Here is an 18980-nt window from a genome sequence, read left to right as displayed (position 1 = left end):
AAATGACGCGTCTGGGAACCGCGCCTCCCGCAGGCGATCCCATCGGCGCCTCAGCCAGGGGAAATGACGCGTCTGGGAACCGCGCCTCCCCGCAGGCGATCCCATCGGTGCCTCAGCCAGGGGGAAATGACGCGTCTGGGAACCGCGCCTCAGCCAGGGGAAATGACGCGTCTGGGAACCGCGCCTCCCCGCAGGCGATCCCATCGGCGCCTCAGCCAGGGGAAATGACGCGTCTGGGAACCGCGCCTCAGCCAGGGGAAATGACGCGTCTGGGAACCGCGCCTCAGCCAGGGGAAATGACGCGTCTGGGAACCGCGCCTCCCCGCAGGCGATCCCATCGGCGCCTCAGCCAGGGGGAAATGACGCGTCTGGGAACCGCGCACTCAGCCAGGGGAAATGACGCGTCTGGGAACCGCGCCTCCCCGCAGGCGATCCCATCGGCGCCTCAGCCAGGGGAAATGACGCGTCTGGGAACCGCGCCTCCCCGCAGGCGCTCCCATCGGCGCCTCAGCCAGGGGAAATGACGCGTCTGGGAACCGCGCCTCCCCGCAGGCGATCCACATCGGCGCCTCAGCCAGGGGAAATGACGCGTCTGGGAACCGCGCCTCCCCGCAGGCGATCCCATCGGCGCCTCAGCCAGGGGAAATGACGCGTCTGGGAACCGCGCCTCCCCGCAGGCGATCCCATCGGCGCCTCAGCCAGGGGAAATGACGCGTCTGGGAACCGCGCCTCCCCGCAGGCGATCCCATCGGCGCCTCAGCCAGGGGAAATGACGCGTCTGGGAACCGCGCCTCCCCGCAGGCGTTCCCATCGGCGCCTCAGCCAGGGGAAATGACGCGTCTGGGAACCGCGCCTCAGCCAGGGGAAATGACGCGTCTGGGAACCGCGCCTCCCCGCAGGCGATCCCATCGGCGCCTCAGCCAGGGGAAATGACGCGTCTGGGAACCGCGCCTCCCCGCAGGCGATCCCATCGGCGCCTCAGCCAGGGGAAATGACGCGTCTGGGAACCGCGCCTCCCCGCAGGCGATCCCATCGGCGCCTCAGCCAGGGGAAATGACGCGTCTGGGAACCGCGCCTCCCCGCAGGCGATCCCATCGGCGCCTCAGCCAGGGGAAATGACGCGTCTGGGAACCGCGCCTCCCCGCAGGCGATCCCATCGGCGCCTCAGCCAGGGGAAATGACGCGTCTGGGAACCGCGCCTCCCCGCAGGCGATCCCATCGGCGCCTCAGCCAGGGGAAATGACGCGTCTGGGAACCGCGCCTCCCCGCAGGCGTTCCCATCGGCGCCTCAGCCAGGGGAAATGACGCGTCTGGGAAACCGCGCCTCAGCCAGGGGAAATGACGCGTCTGGGAACCGCGCCTCCCCGCAGGCGATCCCATCGGCGCCTCAGCCAGGGGAATGACGCGTCTGGGAAACCGCGCCTCTCCGCAGGCGATCCCATCGGCGCCTCAGCCAGGGGAAATGACGCGTCTGGGAACCGCGCCTCAGCCAGGGGGAAATGACGCGTCTGGGAACCGCGCCTCAGCCAGGGGAAATGACGCGTCTGGGAACCGCGCCTCAGCCAGGGGAATTGACGCGTCTGGGAACCGCGCCTCCCCGCAGGCGATCCCATCGGCGCCTCAGCCAGGGGAAATGACGCGTCTGGGAACCGCGCCTCCCCGCAGGCGATCCCATCGGCGCCTCAGCCAGGGGAAATGACGCGTCTGGGAACCGCGCCTCCCCGCAGGCGATCCCATCGGCGCCTCAGCCAGGGGAAATGACGCGTCTGGGAACCGCGCCTCCCCGCAGGCGATCCCATCGGCGCCTCAGCCAGGGGAAATGACGCGTCTGGGAACCGCGCCTCCCCGCAGGCGATCCCATCGGCGCCTCAGCCAGGGGAAATGACGCGTCTGGGAACCGCGCCTCCCCGCAGGCGATCCCATCGGCGCCTCAGCCAGGGGAAATGACGCGTCTGGGAACCGCGCCTCTCTGCAGGCGATCCCATCGGCGCCTCAGCCAGGGGAAATGACGCGTCTGGGAACCGCGCCTCCCCGCAGGCGATCCCATCGGCGCCTCAGCCAGGGGAAATGACGCGTCTGGGAACCGCGCCTCCCCGCAGGCGATCCCATCGGCGCCTCAGCCAGGGGAAATGACGCGTCTGGGAACCGCGCCTCCCCGCAGGCGATCCCATCGGCGCCTCAGCCAGGGGAAATGACGCGTCTGGGAACCGCGCCTCAGCCAGGGGAAATGACGCGTCTGGGAACCGCGCCTCCCCGCAGGCGATCCCATCGGCGCCTCAGCCAGGGGAAATGACGCGTCTGGGAACCGCCCCTCAGCCAGGGGAAATGACGCGTCTGGGAATATTTCACATTGGTTTAGTGAGGCTGTGCACTTTGAGGATATTGTTCACTGGTTTGGGCAATCGATGCAAATTATTGTAAATAAACAGATAAATATGTGAGGGAGTTGGAAGCTCGGCGGGCCACACTGCCAAGGCTGAAATGTGCCTCCAGTTGCAGTGCATTAGTGGAGCTCAGTGAGATTGCCCAGTCCTATTTGTTACCTCAGAGAATTTAGAAGTCCATGTTCAAAAGCATTTAGCCAGTTAACTCAGAAGTTCGCCAGCCAAATGAATATTTGGGCACTTATCTGGCTGGATTCTAGCAGCTAATAAGGTAACGGGTTAGAATTTAGCCGGCTAAGTTAGGGGCGTTGAGTTAGCTGATTAGGTTAGCCGGCTATCTCCGATACTCAGAGTTAGTCGGATAACATAGCCGGCTAAGTCTGGTCAGGCCTAAGAGCTATCCTAAAGGTAGGAGGATAACTTTAAGATAGTGCGGCCTCTCTATTGAATATGCCTCTAAAGTTAGCCAGGTAAGTTTAATTGGCTAACTTTGCTGGCCGGACTGTGTCTGAATATGGGCCTTACATTTAAAGCTGTATACGGCACTTTCTTTCAGAAGGTTGCCCAAAACTGATCCAGTCACACTGAAAACGTTTACATGTCTCTGCTTAAGAGAAACTTACTATTTTATGTCTCTGCTTGAATCCCTTTCCTCTGTGCTGCAGCCACAGAGAAGGGCAAATGAACGCAGGACTTGCCAATATTGTTAACCTGCAGCTGAGTCACTAAATGTTCGTCTTTAGCAGTCCCCAGGGTAGCCCCAGGGAGAGCCAGCTGCTGTGTCCATCTTGACACGTCCCCAGTAATATGATGCCAGGGGCAAGCAGGGAAGCTAGAAACTTCATACTTACAGGACTTTCACTGGCCTAACTTCACAAGGCTGAGGAGGTATCTGATGAGCTCAGATGCATCCTCGCCCGGCACAATCCTGGGATGGATCACAGCCTGCCGGGAATCTCTACTTCTCAGGACCTGCAAGACCGCTAGCATGGAGCATTACTTACAGAGTTCGGGGTCAGGGGCGCTCCCACCACATCAATAATTGGATCCTTGCTGTCTCCCTTGCCTTCCTCCAGGGCAATGCTGGAGTGGCCGTCTGTGCTGGCACCTTCCCCGCTCAGGGGTCCCACACTCCCAGCCTTGGCGAGGGCCTCGTAGCGGTGCCGTAGCATCTGCAGCTCGTACTCGCAGTTAGCAAAGGCCTGCTTGAGTTCGTAGAGCAACACCAGGTCACTGCGCAGTTCGTTGAACATCTGAACAATCTCTTCCGTGGGCATGGGGTTCAAGTCTGCAGAAGACAGGAGGGGAGAGTATGGAAAAAAAAAAAAAAAGAAAAGATTGCTCCTTGATTACAAAGGGATCTCATCTCCCGAGCCCCCCCCCCCCCGCGGCCCTGCTCCAGTGAGCGTCACAGACATTCAAATAGTGACCGGGATGAGCAATGGCGGCGCTGGTGATCACAGAAATGGTCATCAGTTTCTGTTCTTCATCTTCCTAGCAGCCACAAATTGCGGAGGCCCGGCACAGTCCTCGCCTCACTACTTGTGCTGTAACTGGCATGCACGGACATTTACGAGCGGATGATCTCAGGCAACCTCCAAGGCAGGACCCACCGATGGGGCCCACATTTCGGCAGAAAGGGAGCCGGAAGAGAAAGAAGGAAATCTCTCAGTGCTGTTCTTAGCCTGCAGGCATTGAGCTGGGTTATTACCCTGACCCCCGAAACAGCACATTCACCTCGCATCTCTGTCTGCGTTCAGATTTTAGCTTTGTCTTTTGGTTTTATTCCCCATATTTCTGCAGCATCGGCAGGACGACAGAGCTCCACCTGCAAAGCATGCAGCTATCCCGCCCCCCAGCTCAGATGGTCAGTAGAGGGGCCTAGCCTGGCTCTGGGGGGGGGGGGTATCACACACCAGGACCCCCCACATGTTGACAGCATCGTGTAAACATGACGCTAAATTAGACAACACCACTTCCAGGGCTCCCAACATTCGACCACCACTTCACGCTTCCCAGTAGCAGAGTCTTTCTAAAACCTTCGATTTTTTTTTTTTTTAAAGGAAGGAAGAATAATACAGGCATCGTTTATACCAGCCGGAGAAAGTGGCTTTTTTTTTTTTTTTTGAACGTATGAACTATTATTCCAGAAAAAAAAAAAATTCTTGCAGATAAGTCGCTATTTTATGAACAGAGGGAAAGATAAAACAAACAGGCCATCACGAGTACAAAGGCCTCCTCTCTCCGTGCGTGCATTTCTCTGCTTCCACCCCCTTTACTCACCTACTCCCAGTTCCGTCAGCATCTGCTCCAGGGCTTTAATCTTCTTCTGTCCCACAGAGCTGGGCAGCTTCATCTGCAACACAAAGAGAGAGAGAGGCAGGAAGCTGGGAGTTAGCCCTCACTCGTGGCTGCCTAGTTCAAAAGGCAGCAATGGCTTGCTTTTTCTACTTTTCAGGCTGGGTCTGAGTGCATTCACTGACAAAGCAGAGGGGAAAACACTATTGCACAGTTCTCTAGTGTCACTAAATTACCAACAAAACTTCTTCTGACTTCAAACTCCTCTCTCCCGCCGCGGAGAGCAGATCAAAGCTCTCCTTCCTAGCCAAAGCTGAAATGACCTATTTTATTCATTTCCCCCAGCTTTGTTATCCGTCTACACTGACACACTTACTCTCCTTTATTCTTTTGTTATTTTCTTTTTTTTTTTTACCTGATAAGCCCCGGAGCTGTGAGATTCATTTAAACGGGAGCTCTAACAAAGCAGAAAAGAAATTAGGGGTGAGCAGGAAGCAGCCGATGGTGCAGGGAGCTCGCTGGCAGGAAGGTAGTTTAGAAATCTTCAATATGGTGGACACAGGGCAAGGGTGGATGGCAATGGCAGGATCACCGGGCATATTATACCATCTCCCGACTAACCTAATGGCCGCACAAACTCTCACCAAATGCTAATTAGGCAGCAGGGTCCTAAGTTTCTTCAGATGCAGGCAGAACAAACAGAATCATTAAAGGTTTCTCCTTCTTTCTTTCATTTGAAAAAGACGTGAAAACTCCTATTTACTACGTCCCTAACAGAGGGTGCCGCTGTGATGCGTGTCATCAGAACACTATGATTCTTCTAAAGAATGAATGTGGCGCATGCGGTGTGAACAGAGAACACGGGAGACAAGGTAATTTTCAAAAAGGATCTACACATGTAAATCTGCTTTTGAAAATTGCTACTTTTAATGGCGCAACTCCTTTGAAATTTCACCAAATTTTCAAAATATGCATGTAAATGAGCTTTTGAAATTACTACAATATATCCTACTTTTACGTACCTAAATCCCTCTGAAAACTCCCTCTCCTGTGTTCTCTGTTTCCTCTCCATGTAGATATCTCTCTCACTCTGTATAGGAGTGGAGCAGCAGGCTGAGAACCTGGGAAGCACCAGCCATCGCTGCAGGTACAAGCTTACTAAAGGTTCTCTCTCATTTTGGGTCTATGGGAAAAACATGTAATAAATAGGAGGCTTAGGCTGTAAACACTCTAGGGCAGGGAAATATCTTCTGTACCAGAATATAACTTGCCTTGAGTTACCATTTCATTCTCTACACAAAAAGGTAAATATTTATAATATTAAATCATACCTAACTATAATAAAGAAGAAAGTTGCCCTGTGCCTGCATTGTGGGTATGCAAATTGAGTTTTTGCAAGCTCTTCCTACTTAGCCATTTCTAAGGGCATGAATATAAGTGGCACTGCTATGCTATGGACCGGGAGACACAAACACTTCCCTCCCTTAAGACAACAAAAGATGTCCCTCTTAGCCTCTCTCGAAGATATCCTAAAGCTGCTACCTGTACGCGAGGCGAATTGTAGGCCAGTCCCGTTGCAAAAAGGCTAAGATCTTAGAAATGTCCACTTGTAAGGGCTTTAGGCCTTCCACCCAAAAACCACGACTCACTCGGAAAAGTGGCTGGACTGCTAGCCTGGAGAAAAGTAGCAATCACCAGCTCAGAGTACCCCCTTTAAATGAAGCTACAGAGGAGATCTGCCTGATCCAAAGAGATTCGTCCTTGTCACTGCAGCCCTTCAGATGAACCAGACAGGACTGTCTATTGCTAAATGAACTAGAACCGCAAACCACTGACGTTGTGACCCCTCTGGCGCTACAAGGATCACCCATCCAGGATGCTATTCTATGCGATGCAAAAACTAGCCCAACGAGGGGCGACGGCAAACACACATACAAAAGGAGTCTTGCTGGCCAAAGCTGAACTAGAGCGTTGACCTCCTTGGACTCTATCTCCCTCCAGTGGCTGAAGAACCGCCTTGCCTTGGCATTCCCTCGTGACATCAGAAGATCTAGGTGGGGAAGGCCCCACCCAGTTCGAAGAAAGGCCAAAGCCTCTGCGGCCAACTTCCACTCCCCCAATCCAGCTGCTGCCAGTTGAGATAATCCACCTGCACACTGTCCACTCCAGCCACATAAGCCTCCACCAGTCCCGCTAGATTTTTCTCAGGCCAGAGAAATTGCTTCTTGGCCTTCAGAGCTACAAGTCGGCTCCTTGTCCCGTCTTGACGTTATAATATATGCCACTGTAGTCGCATTGCCCAAGAACATGTATAATGTCCGCCCTTGAATCTGCAGCAGAAAAGACCAGTAATGCCCTGCAAACTGCCCTCATTTCCAAAAGATTGATTGACCAGGATGTCTCCAGAACTGACCACTGAACTTGGGCCACTCGTCCTTGACATACAAACTTTGAGGCTGGCATCCATAGACACTACCACCCTTTCTGGAATATCCAGCTCCACTCCTCTCTCCAAAGTGGGTCACGACAGCCACCACGAGAGTGTGAACCTGGAACCCCCTTGAAGTGGTAAAGGAAACAAACTCCTCCAACAAAAGGACTCCAACAGGACAAAATCACCCTCTGAAAAGGCCACACACGTAAGCAAATGCCCCTGGAACCAAATCCAGTATAAATTCATAGAACCCAGGACCTGCAAATCATCCCAGACCCTGGGCACCGACAGATGCAGTAGCCACAGCAACTTCATGATCATGTCAAAGGTAAGGAACGTCTTGCCTACACAGCTATGGACCCGCACTCCCAGATAATCCAATGACTAGGATGGCTGTAGGAGAGTCTTCACTAGGTTCACCACCCAACTCAGAGACTGCAACCTCTCCACAAGCTACTGAATTGAACACTGGCTTCACCCAGATGAGTTAGTCATTCAGATACGGATGAACTAGAATCCCTTCCTTTCTGAGTGATGCCACCACCACCACTATTCCTGAACATCTATGGCGCTGTTGTCAACCCAAAGAAAAGAGCCTGAAATTGAACCGCAGAAACCTCTGATGGTCCAATCATATGGGGAAGTGCAGATAGGCCTCCCCAGATGCCAGAAACTCCCCTTTGCGAACCACTGCCATAACCATCCGCAACGTCTCCTTGTGAAAACATGGAACCCACAGAGTCGCCTTGACCTCTTGCAGATCAAAAATGGACCAAAAGTAGCCTTCTTTCTTGGGAACCACAAAGCACACCGAGCACATTCCTTGTTCCCTTAGAGAAACTGTGACAACTGCATCCAGTCGCCGTAGCCGGTGAAATGTCTCTTTTCTGCACTGTCTCAATAGGACATTCTCTAAGCGGACAAGACATTTCTAAGGCATAATTGGCTCTTATCACCTCCAGAACACTTTGATCTGATGTGATCTTGGTCCACTCCTTGTAAAAGAGGGCCAGTCTCCCCCAGGAGCAGCCGCCTGCCTTCCTTGGGAGTTCTTACTTCCTCTCGTCCCTTGGCCAAAACTGTCCTGGGAAGTTCTATGCATCCCACGAAACGCCTGCCGCCTTGCATTGAAGCAGTAGCTTTTCTGTCAGAGCAAAGTCTCCTCAAGTGCTGAAGGGAGCTTATGTCAAAATGCCAGCCTTCTTATCCTCAGGCAACATATTGCCCTTTGATTCCCCCAAATGCATCCCACACTGCTCCAAATCTTCACCGAACAACAGTTTTCCTTTGAAAGGGAGAGTAGACAGCTGCTACCTAGACCAGATATCTGACGACTAATAATGCCACCACAAAAGACTGTGTCACCACCATGGAAGACCATGTTCCTCGCCGACCTCTGTCATACAGCGCATCCGCCACATAGGCAAACCCTGCTTCTAACGGGGCTACCCACTTGGCATCAGCTGCCTCTTTGTCCTGCGCCTTTTGCCCCCAGCATAAGCCCGCTCATTGCATTAGACTAACACAGACCGCCACCCAAAGGCTCAAGAATCCTCTTTAACCGAATCTCCAACTTCCAGTGCTGGACCTCTTTAGCACAGCCGACCCTGCACCGGGATGGTTGTCTTCCTGGTAACTGCTGATAACGCATCTACCTTAGCTCCAAGGTCTCTTCTGGCAAGGAATATGACTTGGTCATCGCTCTGGCTACTTCAAGGTCTACTTCAGGAGTATCCCACTCCCGGACAGCTTGTTCAGTAAAGGGAAAGCGCTTGGTGACCCACCCAGGACTGGGTCCACCTCTTCATTGCTCAAATCCTCCTGTGTTATCCTGATCCCATGCAAGACATAGGGAAGAAGAGGATACAGTTCCTCCTTCTGGAGAAGTGCACCACCTTATGTCATCTCCTCCTGTGGTGGGAACCTCATCTGAATCTGACAATTCCTTATCTACATCAGGCACCCCATCCACCATTGTGTCCGCAGGATCGCCTGAAATATCTTTTGGATCATCCTGTTCCACATCCAAATCCTTCAAGGCAGCCTCCTCTTCTGATGGCCATCCAGGCCCCAGGAGATGAAGAAGCCCCCCCCCCCCCCTTTGCGCTTGCCAGCGTAGGCAGCCTAAGCTTCTTAGATGGGCAGTGGGACTTCTGGGAGGACGATGCTTGCCCCTGCTCCCCCTATTATCAAATGGGTCTTATGGAGAAACCAGACAAAACTCAGAGGACACCCTCTCTGAAGCACTGGACTCATCACCCCGCATGTCCTCATCTGGCCCCTCTGTTCCTTCCCGGTCCTCCAGCAGGGAAAGACGCACTGGAGAAAGCGGGGAAGGAGGAGAGTCCCTGGCTTCTGGATATGTGGAGGCAAGATGGCCAGCATTTCCTCAGCCCGCTCAGGGCTCGCTGAAACCAGAACCTGCCAACCCGGTAACCAGCTTGCCGATTACAGCCTCTGCGGAGGTTCCCTCCTGGGCTAGGGTGGAGAACAGCGAGGCTGCATGGAGGCGCAATAGCCTCACTCCACAGGCCTGACACAAACATCACTGTGCAATTGCCCGCACCACTCACCCCAATGTTGGAAGCACAGATAACAGTAGCTAGCTCCCTGCCGGGGCAAAAACATTCTCCGGTCACTGCCCCAGAGATAAAAGTGCCTGCTTCTCACCCCTGCTGCTGAGCTCAAGGCATCCAATTAGCCCTGCACTGCTCTCTCAGCTTTTTTTTTTTTTGAAGAAGAAGAAGAACGGTTCCAGCATTAAACCAAGGACCCAGTGAGAAAGGGAGAGAAAACCTCAGAGTTAGGGAGGGAACCAGGACCCCAGGCCTTCACCTCCTCCGGAAGCTGAGAGTGAAAACCAGCTCTGGGGTACGAACAGGAACCCCCCTTTTCCCATCTCTCTGCGACAGGCTCTGTCTGCACCCTTCTCTGAACTGCTGATGAAGAGGTTTCCTCCTGAACTGCACCCAATACTCATCGTTACCTGCCTTTTCCTGGGGCGATGCCCTCTCCTTATGAACCCAGTCAGGCAGCTTTCAGCTCATCTGAGGGAATACTTCTAGATCCCTTTCCTATTTACCAGTTCTTGTCCTTCTAGCTGATAAATGGTTTATGGATTTTCTCACCTGAGGTAGAGATTTTACACTTTTATGCAGTGAAGCACCTTACAAACATGGCTCCCGCTACGCTGTGCACGTGCGCTCACAGGTGGTGAAACCTGCGCACAAGAAATCCTGGTATTATTTTCATTAAACTGGTTTGTAGCGTACAGATCTGATCTCAGCTTCTCAAAGTTGCACAAAAGAAACTGCGCATGTAGCCTTTCAAAAACTAGAGGGAACATTAAAACCATTCATCATCTTCCTTTGATTATTCGGCCCCTCACGGTACGTTCGCTGTTACAGATTTGTGCGTTACCTGCAAACAAGCACGGCTCCCTGAGCCCTTCATGCAATAACACTAACAATGCAACTGCAAAGAACCAGCCCAAGTCCTGAGCCTTGAGGTATCCATGCGTAATTTTACCTTCACCAAAGTGAATTAACATTGAGAACACGGCACAGAGTGAATCTTCATCAGAGCCCCCAGAATTGGCAACTGAGAAGTGTTTCATGGAAGAAAAGTTTTTAAAAATAAGCATTACTACAACAAAACCTCCATGCTTTTCTACTCTATTAAACTATGATAACACAGGCAAACACAATAAATGCAGACAAAGAAAAGAAAACAGAGCTAGGTATAAAAGCAGGGTGGCAGGCAGAGGGTGAATAAAGAGATATCTGGATTGGAGTCCGGGCCGGCTAACTGAGGCACTCATTCCAAGGAGGTCAGTCCTACTATTCCTGAAACATTTGGAACCCCAACCACTTGCAAACAGTGGAGTAGAAAAGCAGGACTGGCTCAGCCTGGCCCTGTTGACATGGAGCTATCTGGTGCCCTTAATATAATGTTCTATGCCTCGGGGGAGCATTTTTCTGACTTTCCCACTGAGGAAGAGAAGAATTCTATCACTGCTGGCCACTTCCCAGTATCCTTTCTTTCAATCTCTCAGCCGTGTGCTGGTTTCTTGGGGTATTACCCCAGTCTAGCTCAGTGTGCGTATTTTGAGGTGCACGGATTAGGTAAAGGCAGTCAGGAAGAACACATTGAAATTAGGGCTAATGGAAAGCAGAGAACGAGAGAAGCTTTTGTGCAGCAGTCACTGCCAGTGCAGCCATTGTGGCTTCTCCCGATAGGAGAGCAGTGCACTGTGCGGGGAGCCTGATCCCAGTTCCTGCTCCTAAGACTAGCAGGACCTGGCAGTGCTGCGCAGAGGTGGATCCAGTGGCAACGAGGAATTGATGAAGAGATAAGCCAGGGGTGGGAGAGGGGGGAATGGGGCAGGAGGTACTGAAGCAGAACAAACAGCAGAAGCACCTAGGCAGGATAAAAAGCACGTGGGCACATTTAATAAACGTCCCCCTGTGACGGACTTTGGACATGATCCCTTCCCAGCCATCAGGAAAATGGACTACGCACATCACAAATCCACTGCGATAAATCTTTCCTTTAATTTTGTGTGTGTGAGAGCACACTTCATAGTGCTGTGAAAACCAGAGTATATTTTAATTCTACTATCATTAAGAAAATGTTATGATTGATGTGGCTGCTATTGGACTAATATCTTTAAAATGTAGCTGGGCAAACCGATTCATCTTTAAGACTGATGAAGGTTGATTGCTCTCTATGCAAAATGTATTAAAAGTAAATGAGGAGTCTATTACTCACACAGCACTGATGATCTGTTAGCGAGGGCTTTGTTAGCTAAACACATTTAGAGGTGCCATTGCCAACAACTGTCCCAGGCAGCAGGACTGCAGGGAGGCTGACCACTCTCTGCACTTCTTTTAATTGCACCTGGGCATTGAGAAGTGCTGCAGTGCCCTCCTGTGGCCAAGCTGGAGCATTCAATAGAGCCACTTCAGGCTCAACTCCTGGGCCAGCCCCTAGGTGTCGCCTTCAGTTTATGTGGCCAGCGGTGAATGAGCACAATCATTCATTCTTTTTTTTTTTTTTAATTGCCTAACGTTCTGGATATGGAAATGAGCCTATGGGCAACCACTGATTCATGACTTGTCCCTATCATATCCTAACATCTGGGTGAAGCACAGGGAAACAGAAAATAGCAAAGGTTACCTGTGTAAATAACAGATTCACCGCTCTGAAGCACATCAATCTCTCTTCCTAATACAGTCTTTTCTCTTCTTTCTGCAAATATCTTTGAGGTCGCTCTTAAAATGACAACGTGACTACAAAAATTGACTAGCTGGTAATTTTTATGATTAATATATTTTGGATGCTCTCCAGCCCCTGGCAGGCTGTTCCCACAGCCCTCTTCCATAACTGCAGTCTTGATTTAATGACTACAGGCCCCCAGTGCACTGCAATGAATGACAGCAACTATGTGCATCAAGAGAATTAAAAGTGCAAGAGTACACAGGCATGCAGTTCCAAGCTGCGCCACACGAGGGCCTACAGAGCACCAGGAACTAGAGATGTGAATCGTGTCCTCGATCGTCTTAACGATCGATTTCGGCTGGGAAGGGGAGGGAATCGTATTGTTGCCGTTTGGGGGGGTAAAATATCGTGATATATCGTTAAAATCGTTAAAACCCGCTAAAACCCACCCCCGACCCTTTAAATTAAATCCCCCACCCTCCCGAACCCCCCCCAAATGACTTAAATTACCTGGTGGTCCAGCGGCGGTCCGGAACGGCAGCGGTCCGGAACGGGCTCCTGCTACTGAATCTTGTTGTCTTCGGCCGGCGCCATTTTCCAAAATGGCGCCGAAAAATGGCGGCGGCCATAGACCAACAGGATTCGACGGCAGGAGGTCCTTCCGGACCCCCGCTGGACTTTTGGCAAGTCTTGTGGGGGTCAGGAGGGCCCCCCCAAGCTGGCCAAAAGTTCCTGGAGGTCCAGCGGGGTCAGGGAGCGATTTCCCGCCGCGAATCGTTTTCCGTACGGAAAATGGCGCCGGCAGGAGATCGACTGCAGGAGGTCGTTCAGCGAGGCGCCGGAACCCTCGCTGAACGACCTCCTGCAGTCGATCTCCTGCCGGCGCCATTTTCCGTACGGAAAACGATTTGCGGCGGGAAATCGCTCCCTGACCCCCGCTGGACCTCCAGGAACTTTTGGCCAGCTTGGGGGGGCCCTCCTGACCCCCACAAGACTTGCCAAAAGTCCAGCGGGGGTCCGGAAGGACCTCCTGCCGTCGAATCCTGTTGGTCTATGGCCGCCGCCATTTTTCGGCGCCATTTTGGAAAATGGCGCCGGCCGAAGACAACAAGATTCAGTAGCAGGAGCCCGTTCCGGACCGCTGCCGTTCCGGACCCCCAGGTAATTTAAGTCATTTGGGGGGGGGGGGGGGTTCGGGAGGGTGGGGGATTGAAGGAGGTAGGATTTGGCAAGGAAATGTTTAAGTTATTTGGGGGGGGTTCGGGAGGGTGGGGGATTTAATTTAAAGGGTCGGGGATGGGTTTTAGCGTGCCGGCTCACGATTCTAACGATTTATAACGATAAATCGTTAGAATCTCTATTGTATTGTGTTCCATAACGGTTTAAGACGATATTAAAATTATCGGACGATAATTTTAATCGTCCTAAAACGATTCACATCCCTACCAGGAACTGCAGTGCTGAGTGACCATTCCTCTCTCTCTAGGCATCCAAGCAGCTTTCCGGCTTTTGCTGTCGCCTTATCCACCTGTTTGGCTACTTTGAGTTCATCACATATGATCACCCCCTTACTGCTCCCTTGGGTATTTGCTGAAATTTTTTTTAGCATTAAATCTTAGCTGCCAGACTCTAGACCCATTCCACAAGCTTTGCTAGGTCCCTCCTCAAGTGTTCCACACCTTCCTGGCTCTTTACCCTGTTGCAGATTTTGGCAACATCTGCAACAGGGTAGGCAGCCAGAAGAGTGTTCATTTTTCATAACTATTCAGCCTGTGTGCTGCTCTCTCCTTTGTACACAAGTTACAGCCAGGGTTGATTAACCACTGTGATGAGATATCCAGGCCCCTGGATGAGAGCAAGGCCAGTACGTGGAAATCTGGGACTCTCAGTGACTGCAGAGTCCGTCCAGGGCTAGCGGCAGCGCATTAGGCAGTCTAAGTGAGCCTCCAGGCCCATAGGCCAGCCACCTCCCTCTCTCCCACCTCAATTTTAATAATTCAAATCAACAATCGTTATGAGGCCATCACCCCTCCCAGAATAATCCTGTAAAAAATCACCTAATCGGGAATAAGGAGGAGAATTATCCAAATTCATTTACCTGGGTAAAGATCCAGGCAAAAGAGGGTTTTTTTGGAGAAATGTCCACCCTAAAAGCAGCTAAACTTAAGCATGGTTTAAAGGGGATGCGTGCTGAGACTATCGTGCGAGTCAGAGTACTCACGTGTTTGCACCCCAACACACAGTTCTGAAAACTACCCCCATAAACATATATTTTACATAGGATCGAATGCAGGTGCCGAGACCTTTACTGCTGGCCTTTTTTTTTAAATGTATTTTATTAAATCTTTCTTTTGTTACTTTTTTGATTATGAACATTTTATTTTGTAAACTGCTCAGGGCTTTGAATGTGCCCTCTAAAAGAACTTTTAAATAAATAAATAGAGAGAGATAGAAGCCACATAACACAAACTCTACAAATATGTTTCAGAAATCGTGTCACAGTGTCTGATGAATGTGCCAGCTGTGATTTTTGTGGATGGACTGGAAAAAAATAAAAAATATATACATACAATGTGTAAATTAAAAGAAATCCATACCAGAATGGCTAACGTACTCTGAAATGATCGGCCGGCTTGGCTCAGCCAGGATGTTTCTCCTTACTACTATTTAGGTTACTGTAGTGCTTTTGAAAAACGTTTTACCTCAGGTAGTTTGCTTTTTTTTTTTTAATTATCCCCTTACCACTCACCATACAAAAAAATGTCACCTCAATAACAATGACACAAACTCCCTCCATTACCAGGCACATTGCGAAGTAACACTAAACAGCACTAACTCCCAGGACGCCTCCTAAATAAAGGCAACCCTGCAGATGTTGTACTGGGCCTTCCCCAGCAGGGAAAAGATGTGGACCACTGGTTAAAGCAACGGGCTGGACACCAGGGTGACCACTCCCCCCCCCCCCCGACACTGATGGTGACCTTCAAGTCACTTTATTTGTTGCATCAGGTACCCACTTTTATTGTAAGCTCTTGGGAGAAGGGATTCACTATACCTGAATTCTAAAAATGCTGTAAGCCACCTTGGGCATCATTGGAAAGGTGAGCTAAAAATCCAGATGTATTATTAGTAATACACCTCCTATTGGGAAAAGAGAACACAGAACTGCAAAGAAACTACAAGTTAACAGAGTATCTCATGCTGGGCACACAGAGAGAGAACTAGGAAATAAGTGACCATGAATTATAGATAGAAATATACAGCCAAAAACTCAACTCTGGTCCACTCCATCCTCAGCCACATCCCCTCCTGTCCCTTGCAGGGTAGGAGTGGAGGGGTGGGGATGGGGGGGGGGGGGGCTGGCTTAGAGAGCAAAGCTTGTTCATACCTCACCCCTTCCAGTCCCTTGCACACTGCCTGGGAGGGGAGGGGAGGGGCTGGAGCAGGAAGCAGAGGACTGTTCTCTGTTGCCAAAGATGGGCGTTAGCCAATAGAGGAGAGCCTTGTGTGCTTATGCATAGCTAAGCTCCTGCTGCTGCCCCCAAAACTGCCGCACTATAGGCCAGGGGTGGCCAACTGGCACCTTGTGAGCCGCATGTAGCTCTTTGGAACGCAAACCGTGGTTCAGAAGAAAGATCCAGCCAATGCTCCCATCAGTTGCGGCCCTCGGTCCGTCGCGATCCTCCCCTTTCTTGGCAGCCGGCTCATGAGCGGAAGTTGTAAATCTACGTCTTCCACCTGAGAAGGAGGGGATTGCTGCCTGCCTTCAGGGAGCCCATCCCACAGCAGCCAAAGACAAGGCCCTGAGAAAGCATGTGGGAGTGAGAGAGTGCCTGGGTACACAAACGAGTGCGCCTTTATGTGGGAGAGTGTGTGTCAGAGAGAGAGAGCGCGCACTCGTGTCAGAGAGAGAGCGCGCACTCGTGTCAGAGAGAGCGCGCATTTGGTAACCGCAACGTCAGTCCCGGGACAGACGGGTCCTTTGGTAGCCGCTGGGATCGGTCCCGGGACAGACGGGTCCTTTGGTAGCCGCTGGGATCAGTCCCGGGACAGACGGGTCCTTTGGTAGCCGCTGGGATCGGTCCCGGGACAGACGGGTGCCTTGGTAGCCGCTGGGATCAGTCCCGGGACAGACGGGTCCTTTGGTAGCCGCTGGGATCAGTCCCGGGACAGACGGGTCCTTTGGTAGCCGCTGGGATCAGTCCCGGGACAGACGGGTCCTTTGGTAGCCGCTGGGATCGGTCCCGGGACAGACGGGTGCCTTGGTAGCCGCTGGGATCGGTCCCGGGACAGACGGGTGCCTTGGTAGCCGCTGGGATCGGTCCCGGGACAGACGGGTCCTTTGGTAGCCGCTGGGATCGGTCCCGGGACAGACGGGTGCCTTGGTAGCCGCTGGGATCGGTCCCGGGACAGACGGGTGCCTTGGTAGCCGCTGGGATCAGTCCCGGGACAGACGGGTCCTTTGGTAGCCGCTGGGATCGGTCCCGGGACAGACGGGTGCCTTGGTAGCAGTATTGCCACGACTGAGTCACATCATTTCCACAGCACTAAGCTTGTCTGCACATTCTCCTCCTCTCCCCCTTACCTCACTACATTATATATCAGCTCTGCAGCCAGGCTCAGCACTCTGGGAGTTTTCACTCCAGGAAGAACTGCCAGGAAAAACGACAGAAGTCTTCCGTCTCTCTAATCCGCCCCAAGTTTCAGCGCTTCCAAAGCACATCTAGTCTGCAGCTAATAAGGATGTGCGGATTGCTATCTGCTTATCTTGCCAAGACGCCTCAAGAGCAATCAATAGTAAACAGGTGAATTATTAATCACGCCAAGTAATTACATTTATCACATCCAAATAAACAAGAGTGATATTTTATAGAAGTGCCTTGAAAGGCAAGGCCTCTGAAGGAATGATATTGATCAGGGGAGATGGGTCATGGCTCTGGACTTGCATTAATGCCCAGGAGAAAGGCAGAGTGGAGACGTAGGAAGGGGGGTTGCAACTTTTCTAGAACCCGCCCTCCTTCTGAGTCCATGACGCACCTGGGAGCAGCGTAACCTGACCCGCACCCTCATTGTGAGCTGCCCAATCTGAGTAACCGAGACGGCTTCGTTTAGGGGACGGGGGGGCTTGTCGACTGATAGCACAGCAAGGGCCAGGTACACGCAGAGCGTCTGCTGTGCCTCCCCCGCACCTCATTCCTTGCTAGTCCAGTACTAAGGTCGCCCCCTCCACCTCCTCCCTCCCATAGTTTGCCAATGCATTTCACTCCTGCTCGGAGACCTCCTCATTCCTGCCCTCTTCACTGTATCTGAAAGTGCTGGTGTTCTGCTGGGAACAGGGTAAATTGCCTACATATGTGACTTGCAACAGCCTTTAGGTCGTAGTCTCGGGACGTGAGAAATGGCTGCAGTCCCTCACTGCATCCCCTTAAATCTCCACTCCTTTCGTTCCTTCCTTTTTTATGGAGCTGGCTGGTAATTCATCTGCTGGCTGTTGTCAGTATGTTTCATGTCTGAATCCCAGCCTTGACGCCTTATCTATTTTTAATGCTGGGCTGTGAAATAAAAGTAATTTTAAACTACTGAGCTATGTCATCCTGACTGTATTTTCCATTTTTCCCCACTTCTGCTGTCATTATGCAGATCCACCTTGCTTGTCTTTGATGAGATGTTCCTCCATCTGTTATACTTTCAAGCTCAGAGCTCAGGTGGAAAGTGGGTGGAGAAATCTGCTGTGCCGCCTTCATGAGGTGGAAACCGAGCCACGATCCCAGGCTCCAAGCTTCACAGGAAGACGGTCACCTTCCCCTCCACTAGCAGAAGGTCACAGGGATTGGGACTCGCTGGTGCCTCATCAGAACCTGCACCACAGAGAGGGGATCTGCTCTCTCTACTAGACATTGCCCCTGGTCCCACAATCCCTCATCCTGAGCAAGGTCTTTTTCCTTCTTCATTGTCCTTACACCTTTCCATCTCTCTCTCATCTGGAAACCTGCATGCCTAGCCACACGCCGCTCCTCTTCTCTGCCGGGCTCTGATCGAGGAACCGCTGCACACAGCCTCCAGTGCATAATGGCATTAGCCTTCCTCTCGCCTCTCTTTCAGTGCAGCCCAAGTGAACCCTTACTCTTGCTATCTTCAGGGTTTGCGAGTGCTCGCAGCGCTGGTCTGCTTGCTGGGCACGAAGCCTCAGATCAGCCGTCCTCTTGCCCGTCTCGGACACCAGGGCAGCCTCTTTACATGCCAGGGCTCTGCTGCCAAAAACTCACAGGTAGAAGGGTTAGAAGAATCGAATAAATAACAGACAAAAAGGATGCATTTTCATTAAAAAAGTTTCAATAAAGCAGAGTTGCTTATCTACAACAGGTGTTCTCCGAGGACAGCGGGATGTCAGTCCTCACAGACGGACGGATACCATCGGATGGAGCCCGGCACGGACGTTGGACCTCAAAGTTTCTGGCCCTACTGGGCACACGCAGCGTGGCAACCCACCACACATCCATGTGGGGGACCCCTTCACGTCATGACTTAGCTTCGACCTGGAGAAGCCTCGTGAGGACTGACATCCTGCTGTGTCCTCCGACGTCGTCTGTTACAGGGTAAGTAACTCTCCTTTCTCCGAGGGCAAGCAGGATGGCAGCCCTCAG

The 18980-nt window shown here is 52.0% G+C and overlaps 1 protein-coding gene across 1 annotated transcript in view; it reads right to left on the bottom strand.

Moving 5' to 3' along the window:
- Nucleotides 1–3352: 3352 nt before the first annotated feature.
- LOC115100039 (DNA methyltransferase 1-associated protein 1-like) overlaps nucleotides 3353–18980 on the bottom strand; it is a 53172-nt gene continuing 37544 nt past the window's right edge. Inside the window, exons 9-10 of the mRNA XM_029618193.1 lie at nucleotides 4668–4740; nucleotides 3353–3672 (exon numbers count right to left, since the gene is read on the bottom strand). Coding sequence (XP_029474053.1) covers nucleotides 3368–3672; nucleotides 4668–4740 — 378 coding nt within the window. The 3' untranslated portion in view covers nucleotides 3353–3367. The remainder of the gene's footprint in view (nucleotides 3673–4667; nucleotides 4741–18980) is intronic.

Source organism: Rhinatrema bivittatum, chromosome 10 (genome assembly GCF_901001135.1).
Source record: "Rhinatrema bivittatum chromosome 10, aRhiBiv1.1, whole genome shotgun sequence".
NCBI lineage: Eukaryota > Metazoa > Chordata > Amphibia > Gymnophiona > Rhinatrematidae > Rhinatrema > Rhinatrema bivittatum.
The sequence above is the reverse complement of the archived record's forward strand: the minus strand, read 5'-3'. Positions and strand labels throughout refer to the sequence as shown.